The sequence below is a fragment of the Equus asinus genome, chromosome 4 (assembly GCF_041296235.1).
Source record: "Equus asinus isolate D_3611 breed Donkey chromosome 4, EquAss-T2T_v2, whole genome shotgun sequence".
Taxonomy (NCBI): Eukaryota; Metazoa; Chordata; class Mammalia; order Perissodactyla; family Equidae; genus Equus; species Equus asinus.
The window spans coordinates 131,745,507-131,757,621 of NC_091793.1; the positions used below are offsets into that span (position 1 = coordinate 131,745,507).

The 12,115-nt window shown below is 38.5% G+C and overlaps 1 protein-coding gene across 6 annotated transcripts in view; it reads right to left on the reverse strand.

The window, feature by feature from the left end:
* Nucleotides 1-12,115, reverse strand: part of HECW2 (HECT, C2 and WW domain containing E3 ubiquitin protein ligase 2) — a 380,997-nt gene that overhangs the window by 51,248 nt on the left and 317,634 nt on the right. For all 6 annotated transcript variants that reach the window (XR_011502957.1, XM_014835216.3, XM_070508281.1 and 3 more), the window contains 2 exons: nt 7,896-7,979; nt 3,644-3,753 (listed from right to left, as the gene is read on the reverse strand). Coding sequence is in view for 5 of the 6 variants with exons in the window: in XM_014835216.3 (XP_014690702.1) it covers nt 3,644-3,753; nt 7,896-7,979 (194 nt within the window). In the remaining variant the exon portion in view is untranslated. The remainder of the gene's footprint in view (nt 1-3,643; nt 3,754-7,895; nt 7,980-12,115) is intronic.

A 12,115-nucleotide genomic window follows, 5' to 3' on the forward strand; every position in this document is an offset into this window, starting at 1 on the left:
GGCATTCTGAAAGAAGACCGTTAAAATTTATTATTGTCATAATTTTTACAATATTATTCTCACATCACTAAAAGGGATGAAATTCTAGTCACAAGAAGGAGGCTCAGACCACTTTAAAAAATCTGTTTGAAACTTTTTCACAAAAACTTGAGGAAAACTGGTAGAAGGGGAGGATATTTTACTCAAAGAAACAGAAGATTCCGCCACAGGGTACATGAGGCTAGTCCTGCCCTTGTATCGTGTGGCATTAGTTATAGTTACTTCCATTGATATCAGGAAGTACACCCCAATTTCAAGATCAAATAAAGCCCAACAAAACAGAGTAGGCCAAAAATATGGAGATGATTCTTCCGGAAAATTAAAACCACCAAAAACACTGCTAGCAATTCAGCTATATTTGGGTTATACGTCTTTGGAAAATGTTTAACTCTAAAGCTGCTTCCAGAATGCATATTTTATTGCCACCACGGGTTACTCATGTACATTTGTGATGCTAAATGAAAGAGAGGCAAACTTAGTCACCCTTTAGAATGCTCACACAGTCTCAAAGAATGTTCAGCCAGTCTGCAGGAGCACATGCCTTGGTAGGGCTCGGAAGGGACTGAATCTGGTGATCTACCTTTCTCTCAGGTAGGATGGGCCACAGAAAAGGCCTGGAAAGGTGAGTCTTGGCTGGAATGAGCAATGAGCCACACAGCATCATTTCGTTAACCATAAAGCATCAGGTAAAGGGATGACCCGTTTTTAAACTTTACCATAGGTTCCAGCTAAGATAAAGACCAGTCAGAATGATTAAATATCTAAGCAGACAGCTCTGCAAATCAGGAAGAAATGGGTTCATATATTCCAGTTCTTAATGGTTCAAATATTGACAAATTACACTGCTCAGAACCAGATTTCCAGAAAGAAAGAAAAAGGGATAAATTAACATTTATTGGATGTTTGTTATGTTCCAGGTACCAGGCAAGGTGTTCTCCACATAACCATGGGAGGTGGTTACTATTATTCCCATTTTACAGAAAAAGAAATTTAAGTTCAGGGAAGGGAGTAAATTGCCCCAAATCACTCACAGTTGGTAAGGCCTGCAGCCAGCTATGAATTCCATCAATTTTCCCCCATACCTTTAAACTTATCTGTAGTGTCATATATTTATTTTTTTTCATCCTGTATCATCAAAATAGGTGTCCCTACTTTGTTCCAGCTGTCCTGTGCTTTTGCCTCCAGTGTCCTCCCTTCCCATAGGCCTGTGCTGCGTTGACTGCTGCTTCTTTGCCCCATTCAGTGACCATCTTTCCTTCCACCCACATCTTCTGACCTCTGCACACACCCGTGCTCAGCTTCCCCATCCTAAAACCTCTTCCTTAACTCTTCTTCTTCTAAGTACTATCTTATTTTGCTTTCTTTCACTTCCAAACTTCATGAAAAGAATATTCTACACTCCTGGCGGCTACTTCACATCCTATATCATTCTGTAACTGGTCACATTCCAGTTTATGACCTATTTATTAATTAACAGAAACTGCTTTGACAAAAGCCATATTTAACTTCATGATTTTCAAATCTAATGGCCTCATTTCAGACTTCACCCTTCTTGAATCCTTTGAGCATTTGGCCCTGTTAACCATTCCCATCTCTTTGGAACCTGGCCTCCTGCAAAGACTTTCCTAAGTCTCTTCCAAAATCCACTGGCTCTCTTTCTTTCACGTGCTCCTCTATCCCAGCCCATTCTTTAAACATTAGAGTTCCTCCTGTCACCATCCTATTTTCTCTCCTTTTCAATGACTTGTCCTCCCTCATTCCTCTACTCTACCCTCTTGGCTTCACCAGCCACCAGCATACTTGTTTTCCTAGCTGCTAACCTCTCCTGAGCGCCATGACTGTCTTTTCCAGTTGTCTCTGGGTATCACCAGTTGGATGGCCCAAGGATTCCTCAAAAAAAATGTCCAAAACCAAGCTCATGTAACCCCTCCCCTCCAGTCTAATCCTTTTCCTCTCTTAGTGAATGGTGTTACTATCTGCCTAGCAGTCTAGGTGGTGAGGACCTCAGAGTCTGCCTTGACTCTTCCCTACCTAGACTCCAAGTCCTACATCCTAGTGTCTCTACATCCTAGATAGTCTTTGAATTAATTCTCTCTTCTCCATCACCATTAGTCCAGCCCTTTATCATGTCACCGCGATTCATGCAACAGCCTCCCAAATAGGTTCTCTGACTCCAGGCTCTCACCTAATACATGCTCCATATTGCAACCAAACTGAACTTTGTCAAACAGGATATGATTCTGTAAATTTTGAGTGGCTCCACATGGACTACAAAGTAAGGCTTCCATGACCAGCCAGCCCTAGGCGATTTTTCCAACGTGAGCTTTGAGAACCTGCCTTCACTTGTATCTGTTAATTTGTCCTAAACTACTCCTCATGCTTCTGTGGCTTAGCTTATGCTACTCCTTTACCTAGAATGTTCTTCTTCCTTTGGTCCACCCGGAAACTCCTATTCATCCTCCTTCAAGGCTCCCCTTCATACCTGTTGTCTTCGTCTTTCCCCAAACACCCCACCCCCCTCCTGAAGGAGGAATTGTCCCCACATCTGTGTTCCCGTACATCTCTTCACTACAGGGTCAACCACAGAGCTTTACAGTCATTTGTTGACTCAGTGCCCCACTATGAATCCTGCAAAGGCAGAGACTGTATTATTCATCATTGTAACACCAGGGTCTAATTCAGTGCTTGGATCATAGTTGGATGCTCAATAAATCTGTGTTAAATGAACAAATTAATAGACCTTTTCCTGTTTGCGGTATTCAATTAGGCTGCAGCTTTGTTATCATGTATATGTATGTGAAAACACAAGCTATATATAAAAGAACATACAGCAGCTTCTAGTGACACATAGGGAGACGGATTTCTATTAAAATAGTTTTAAATTCTGATAGCTAATAAAGTGTGAGCAATACATTGCCTATAATGATAAATACAACTGATATCCTTGCAACATCATGACTGCTTTCCTTTAAAAAAACCTCATTTGCTAAGCTGCATTTTCTACCATTCACTCATTCATTCATCCAGTCGCTCATTCATTCACACCATACCTCTTTCAAAAAGAATGTGAACTTAGTTTTAGTTAGTTTCATCTGTCAATGAGTTCAATCTGCCCACACACCTTCAGTCTTCCCGTCTCATGCAGTTTGTGACTACTGCAGGGGAAAACTATCCGAGCCCATTAAACTGACTAATTTTAATTCTATAAGTTTTTGAAAGTAGAGATTTCTTTTTATTATTCATTGAATAAGTCTCCTAACTAATACTTTTTAAATCCAAAAAGCTAACTTAGTATTTTATGCCCTAATATTTTCCAAGATATATTAGGTACTATACATCATAACGAAAAGTAAATTCTATATCTGAGTATATCATACTACTAATATTTATCCTCCTGTTCTGGAATGTCATTATCTTCTTGTCAAAATGAATCTCCATGGAAACAAGCCAGTTTTAAGAGAAAGGAAGTGCCGCACAATGTGTACCTGTACTAACACTAAAGATGTGTCCAAAGTGTTCCCTTACCGTCCTACGTGAGGGACAGAATGTCTGACTTTGGGGCTCACCCCTCAGAGAATTCACAGCAAGCAGCACAGGGACTCACCTGGCGAGTTCTGGGGAGAGGACACGGGGGAGCCACGTGGGGACTGACAGTAGCTGGGGTGGAGTAAGGCATGTGGAGGCACATATGACATTATCTCTTCTTCAAATAAACTGGGGAAAGATAAGAAACAAAGTGCATACTTTAGGAGGGAAAGCCTTGTTTTCACAACGAGGAAGACAGTCGATCTCCCACTCTGACCCCAATCCATCCGAGCTCCAGTTCACACCCCACAGGGAGCATCGCCCCTTTCTCCTGCAGGTAATCCTTGGGACAAAACGGCCCGCTGCTGCAGCTTTTGTGAAACCTGTGGTTATTCGCCTGTTTTCCCACCAACTTTGGACAACATGATTTCAATTTTGCCTCTTAAATATGTGAGTTTGAGACATGTTCATTTGAAAATAGCACCTGGGTTTTTAGATTTGGGAATGAGATTCAAACACACAATGTTTACAGAGAACCCATAATAAATACAAACATGTGTTCTCTATCTTTATTTCAAGTAATATACAACAGGGTCTCAGCTTTCAAAGAGCTTAGGATTTAATTGGATTATTAAAAAAAAACAAAACACCTCCTAAATAGTAACAACTGCTAAACAATTAGCTCTCTTATTTACTCTGGCTTTATAATGGTTTTCAAATGTGAGGATTTTGATCTTAGATTATTCAACCCAATGTCTTCTTTCTCCTCCATATTGAAATTTCTGTTTCTAATACTCTCTTAAAAGATAGTAACCAGGGATCTGAGATCTTGGAATCCAAGACTTCACTAAATATTATGATAAAGAAAAGTACTATTAATCGCACTAAGCTCAAACATAGAAACACTTGACAAAACAGAATTAAAACAATAAAAATTAGAGGACATGTGATTTTTTTTTCTTCTTCTTCTCCCGAAAGCCCCCCAGTACATAGTTGTATACTCTAGTTGTGGGTCCCTCTGGCTGTGCTATGTGGGATGCCGCCTCAGCATGGCCTGATGAGCAGTGCTGGGTCTGCACCCAGGATCCGAACCAGTGAAACCCTGGGCCTCCGAAGCAGAGCGTGCGAGCTTAACCATTAGGCCACGGGGCCAACATTTTTAATTAAGAGGTAGAAGCAGGTTTTCCTCAAACTTGGCCAAATCCAAAAGCCTGTTACTGTTTTCAGAAAACATTCAGAAGAAGGGGCAACAGTTTAATCTTACACACATTTAAGGAAAGGACTCCTAAGGGGTATAGTCCTGGTTCGAAACTGAGGCAATTTTGCCCTTTCCCTACACTGTCCCGAGACATTTGGCGATGTCTGAGGACATTTTCGGTTGTTGTAACTGGGAGGGGGGTGCTTTTGGCATCTAGTGGATAGAGCCTAGGATGCTAGTAAGTATCTTACAATGCACCGAATAGCTCCCTGCAACAAAGACATATCCAGCCCAAAACATGAATCCTTCTGAGACTGAGAAACCCTGGGTGACAGCGATGCAATAACACTTTATAATTCTTTCTCTGGCTCTTCGTTCACAGGTACACGTCTGCTACACCACTGCAGCAAAAGCATTTTTAGCATGATATTTTTTAAAGCCATCTTTCCACTTTTAAACTACAAAAGGCAAAAGATTTGGGAACAGAAGCAGTAAGTAATCATGTTTCTAATACCAAATTAAGCCCTGAAACAGTCAGTTTTCTCTTCCAATAAATCAACAGCCATTGTAATAATGTGAATTTATTGCTAAGGAAAAGTCCTGTGTAACACCCATGTATCACTTTGTGATACCACAAAGGTCTAGAAACCTACAGCTACACTAACTGAAGAGGTGGAATTAGCTTCCTCGCCTCAGACTCCTACAGCTGTCTCTTTGCTCCACGACATTTATCATGTCCTTTATATATACCCAATACTCAGAAATCTTTCACATGGACAGGAATTTTTTTACTTGAAAATTTTAAGACAAAAGTGACATAGAATAATATAAAAACACTCAATGTCATCCAGGATCAATAAATGTTAAAACTACTATTTTTGCTTCAGACAAACATACATGCATACTTCTAGATCTGTATGTGCCTACATATAGATATGTATGTGTGTGCTTGTGTGTATAGGAAGTCCCTTTTGTTCTCTATCATGACTTTATAAGTATCATTCCTTCCCTAATTTTATATTTTGCAACATATATGTATAGATGAACAATATATAGTTTCGCCTTAAGCACCACTAAAAATTACATAAATGCTATGTAAGTACACAGCATTCTCAAACCTTTTTTTGTTCACAATATATTTCTGATATCTATGTTGATACATAAGGATCTAGTTGACTACTTTTACCTTCTATGTAGAAGTCCATTCTATGAACAAATCTGTTTATTATCCCTAAATCTTTTGACAAATATTTACTTTTTTCCCAACTTTGTGCTTTTATCAATAATGGTGCAATGGAACATTCTGTATATGTCACTTTGTGTACATATAAAAGAGTTTCTTAGCGTAAATATGGTATATATCTAACAGCAGAGTTGCTCAGTCATAAGGCTTATGCCTTTTCAACTATATAAGATATTGTCAAACTGTACTATGAAGAGGCTGTAGAAATTGAAATCTCACCAAATCCAGACAACATGAGAGTTCCTGTTTCTCCTTTGGTATTATCAGACTTTTTAACTTCTTCAAATCTAATAGTGTGAAATAGGATCTCATTATTTGAATTGCATTTTATGATTATTAGCATCTTTCCATAAGTTTACTGGCTATTCAAACTTCAAGCTCTATGAAATGCCTTTTTATATCCCTTACCCATTTTTCTTTTGGGTTTTCTTCTTTTAAATTGATTTGAAGGCATTCTTTATGTATTCATGATATCTTTGTTTTATGTGTTGTGAATATACTTTCCCAGTTAACACATAACACAAAGAAACTCATGCAAACTGTGGTGTTTACCAAAGTACAAATATTCTAAGCTATTTGTGACAAAATATTTAAGACTATACCATCTAAAAATTATTTAACTAAGGACAGGTGAGCGATAATCATGACTTCTGTTTTGTACCCATTTTTGTTTTTACTAATTCCAAAAGCAGAATTCTTTAGTTTAAATGAAAAAACTTAGATTTCTAGAATGAAGTGAAAGAGTCATATCCTAGGCAGAATTTTGTAACAAAACTTACTATTTTATCACCAACCAAACTATGGTAGAAAGATCACACTCCACATTAATAGACCAATAATCTTCCTGAGCATCCAGCACACTACACCCTGCTTTCAGAACCAGCTCAGTACCCCATAGTCGGAGGTCACCTCCTACACTAAGAAGGGACCTCACTCCCCAGCAGGTCTTGTTCAGGGTCAAGTGAAGTGAAGTATCTAGGGAAAGTGATTATATCCCTTTGAATTACGCTCCAACTATACAGTGAAGGAAAATAACTTTCTGGCTTTAGTTTTACAAATATGGCAGTTAGAAATGGTTAGGGTCACGGTCATCATGAACAACACGAACGAGATTGTCAGCACTTTGGGATAAGCAGAACATGGCCTGATACGGCTCCACATGCATTCCCTTTAATTCTACGGAGGTTACAGAGGTGGGCGTCCCAGCCACTGGAGGGAGCAAAGCAGTATTTCACTCTGGCCTCCTACATTTGACGGATATTATTAAAAATAAGGAAGTCTTTTGAAAACTTGCCAGTTTCCCTTCAAACTACCCTAAACTTTAAAAGCAAAGCTGATCTAACCATCAGGAAAGAAAATACAATTAGTCAGTCTTATGAAAGGGGCTATCAAGTTGGCAGTGAGTACCAATGACCAAATTTCAACTTTCTTATCTGATTTCCCAAATCTAAACTCTCAAAACCATAAAGTAAATAAATCATGTTGAATCTACAAAAGGGGACAAAGCACATTTTGAGAAAATAATTTGAAAGAAAATATAAATATGACCTCTCTTCTCCTCTGGAGGGGTAAGCTGGAGGGATAAGCCCTTCTGTTCCATTCTGTGAGTGGGACATTCTATTCATTGGCCTCTACAAACCTTTCCCTTCTCCCATGCCACCTCCTTTACCAGTAAAGTAAAAACAAAATCAAACAGATCTCAGAAATAAGAAATGCAATCTGAAATGAATTCTCTCTAAACCAGCACCCTACATCTTCAACATGAGTATTCCATAGATCTTTAAGAATAAAGGAGATATCTTTAGGCAACCAATTTTGGCATATTATTTGCTAAAATGCTCCACAATATCTGATGACAGGAGACGTTCCACAAGAACTAGCATTACTTACCTCAGCAGCATAACAAGGTCTGCATCACTTGAAAGACGCACCAATCCTGGGGTCCCTTCAGTTCGAATAAATTGGATCTTCTCCCTATTCAAGCAAAGAAACAGCTCAAAATATATGTGGTAGACTTTTGGGACATAACTCAGTGCTTTAGGCACCATTTTAAAAAAGAATACGTGGCAGCTACTGTGTGATAAGCCAGGAATACACATTCAAGAGACACGGTCCTTGTCTTCAAGAAAGACTTCGTGAGCATCAACATCACCCAGTTCTAACATTGCAAAAAAATTCTTTTATCAGTTTCAGCATTTTGCTGCTCAAGTATATTATAGGTAGCAGGACCATCCAACCAATAAAACTCAGTGTCTGCTTTGAGTTAAAGCCTCTTGTGGGCTTGACTCTAAGCAACAGTCTAGACCATTCAGGTTGATTCCCTGTCATTCCAAAAAGGAAGTGTGTAGGGATATTCATCTGTTTTCCTGAGGGTATACCTCTAAATTATGTGTGATGAGCACATTCTCACTTGGAAGCATACAGGATCTATGCTTTTATATATTCAACACAAAAGAATACAGCTCTTTCAAATAACTGAAAGCTTGAAACACTTTCAGTTACTACGGGGGTGAAAAAGACTGTGTGTAGATTCTTGCAAATGTATATGTACTTATACATACACATATCAAACACAACAATGTGAGATACTTCTACCATTATTTTATTATAGATATATGTGATAACACCAGTTTTTTCTTTTTGTTTGCTCAGTCATCATGTCACTATTTTTAATTCTTTCTATGAATACAATTAAAAAAAATTTCTTAGTTGCTTCCTCTCATTTCAATCACACTATTTCAAAGCACACCATGTTAATTTTTATGCGAATTATAAAAAATAAGAACATAAACTATGGTACTGAAAGCACTACATTTGACAGGAACATAGGGGCCAACGCAAGTATGCCATTTTACTCTAAGTGCTAATGCCACATACTCTGACTCCTGTATAATGTAAAATAAAATGTCAGTCTCTGATGTAAGTATTTATTTAGACTTAGTTCTTATCTATAGAACATCTTGCTTTTCTGTCTGATATTTTCAAAAAGTTCCACTGCATTTTATATTTTCAAATTCCAAATTGTCTTCTTGATTGCTTACAGGCTTGAAGGCAATGAGAGGGAAGGCAAGGTTTAACTGTTGAGATGAAAAATTTCCTAATGCACAGAAAAGTCAAATGATTTGCCCTCAGCCACACGGCTTACTAGGACAGAGTTCAGTCCTCAGCTCTTTCTGGCTAGATCCATTTACACAATATGTTAGCTTGTGAAGCATCTAATCTTTGGTATTGCCACATTTCCTTTCCTGTCCTTCATTGCCAGTAGACATATATACCATGAATGGCAGATGTGCATGTAAAGAACCGGTCCAGAAGAGAAAGGCCAGCCTCTCTGCTTAAAGTTATTTCAGTTTGAAGGCTCAAACCAGGTAGAACATTTTCCCTCAAGTGTTACATTCACATGTGTGAAGCACATGACGGCAACCAATGCCCCTTATCCGGTGAATGATTTTTTGATAAGAGATTAAAAGTTGGCTTAAAGAAGCTAAAATAGAGAAGAGTTATCCTGTTGAAAAAGTAAACAGTAACTTAACCAAAGAAGTACTCTTATAAGGGTCAGTAACAATATGTTTTGATCTTGAAGAATCAAAAGCTATCTCCAACTAAGCACAGCTTATCTCCTTAGTCTATCATCACAGCGAATCCAGGCGAACAGACCCAAACCAGAAAACAGACAGCGGAGTGCTCGCCTCCACCTCCCTAACTGGAGCTACAGAGTGGGCTGAGGGAGGAAAAGACAGCATGCTCTGGACTGCGGCCCGAATGCTTCCTGTGAATAAGGAAAAGATCATAGCTTCCTGAGTCACAAGGATGACAGGCTGAGGAAAGGAAAGGGAAAGACACCAGAGGAAACAGGTCAATTGGGAAACTTTTCATCACTTTCCAGGTCCTAACTATCAGGCAGCGACGGCAACTGGTCTGATTCTTCAGGCGAGAACATACCACAGGCAGGCTGAGACTAGTTTTCTATCAGGCAGCTAATTTATCACAATGACAGGCTATGGGTCATATGCTTCCAGGAACAAGACCCTGGAACATGTTATCTGATGTACATCGTACCACTAAATACTTTTCTTATATTCGTTCATTTTTTCAGCAAATGTGTTCTGAGTACCTACTAAGTGCTGGGCACGGTACACACCCTGGGAATCCAACAGGGTGTAAGACACAGTCCCTTTCTCAAAGAGTTCATGGTGCAGTGGAGGAAAGTCAATGGGCAATTCTAGGATTATATGAAAATATTTAAACCGTTCCATTCACTTAACTGAACTCTTAGGCCGTATACCCACTCCTACAAAGTCCTTTCATGTAGAAACAAAGAAAGCATTGGCTTACTGACTGTCCAGAGAGCAGGTCAAGGCTGAGGAAGAGAGAGAAGTCAGCAGATAGCCTCAGAAATGTCACCAATCTTTTCTGAGAAAAAAAAACCCACACAGGAACTACTTCTTGGTTATCAGGAATTTGCCTAATGTTCTACAGATCAGTATTTCTCAAACTGGTGTCTCTGTCGACTAGAAATCTGCAGACATAATCTCGAGTTCTGCGAGAATTTAAAAATTTTGTGTTTTCACTTTGGTGATCCAAACTGCTAAAATTGAGGTAAGCATATTTTGGATAATCTGGATGACATTTACAACTGAACACTGCCATGTAACTTCGGCTCCCATGTTTGCATTTACAAGACAGCTGGTGCCAAGTGACCAGAGATGAACTTTCAAAGTGCTGGTGAGCACGTCCTTAGTCAGCAGGGCCTTGACGTTAGATATAAGAACAACAGTCCCCATCTGCCTCTCACACACAATTCTTTTACCCATTAGAAAGGCAAACCTTTTCTTTTGCAGTATTAATTTGCATAATGAAAATGATGAAGTGAGGCAAGGTCACGCATATACATTGCCAGTTAGGGAAGTGGAGGGGAGAGCTCACCAGTGTGTTTTCTGGTTTGGTTCTGTTTGCCTGGATTCACTGTGATGACAGACTAAGGAGATAAGCTGTGCTTAACTCTTAGAGATAGCTTTTGATTCTTCAAGATCAAAACATATTACCATAGGCTAAAGAGAAAACAAAAGAAATGGATTTAAAAAGTAAACTATGGCTTTATGCTAAATATAGCATAACAGATGTCATGGCTTATTCTAAGAACAAAAATTTTGTAATAGTTTGTATATAGAAAAGTGGTGGTTGGATCATCAAGGGTAATTGAATGGTGTATTTTTTCTTCAGTATTGTAGTTGGGGTATAGTACTAAATGAATTGACTTGTGAAAAACAATGAACCAGTAGACAAAAATAAGCTATTTGTTGAGAAGGAGAAACGATGACCATGATAATGCATGTGATGGACCATCAGATGCAGTATCAAAGGAATCAAGTCAAAAATAAGTGAAACAAAAAGCACAAATGTATCTTTCCACTGACAATGGTCTCAACATTGTGATGTAGCTTTTGAAAAACAAAATTTTCTCACATCAATATCATTAATTCAGTATTTTTGACTTTTTTAGTTTTTGCTTAATTTGTATGTCTTTTTGTTTGATAGTTTATAAAAGCTGTAAGGATAAGAAGTTTATAAATATCTTATATTGGTAGGCATTTATATTTCATTAAAATAAAAGTGGTTAAAGTCAACATTGTAGATCTGCAATATTTCTTCTACTTTTAGAATGAAAAATAACAGATCTGGCTCCTCACGAATTTCCGTGAGTGCCCCTCGTCTCTGAAATAAACATAACAAGTTTGAGAAATATTGTTAAAGACACATATGACTCTGATTAGAGGGACATTTAAAAGTTACATTAATGTGTTTACTCGAGTTTACCTTACACATTTATAGAGTGAGAAGGGATCTGTGACAGTCCTATAATTTCTTTCTCTGCTGCCTTTTCCTTAATGAAGAAATTCTACTCAATTTTAGCGGCTTATCATGAGGATAAGATTATAGTCAAAGAACATGTTATCATTCGACCCTCTGCAAGGGTATGTTCCTCTCTGTGCCCCTGAGAGCACATTCAGCACTTCCTCCATGGCACCTTCTTACTCCTCCACTCAGTTACAACTTAAGTTCCTTTTAAAACGTGAATCTCTCAAGGGAAAAAGCCATTCTTCCTTCGT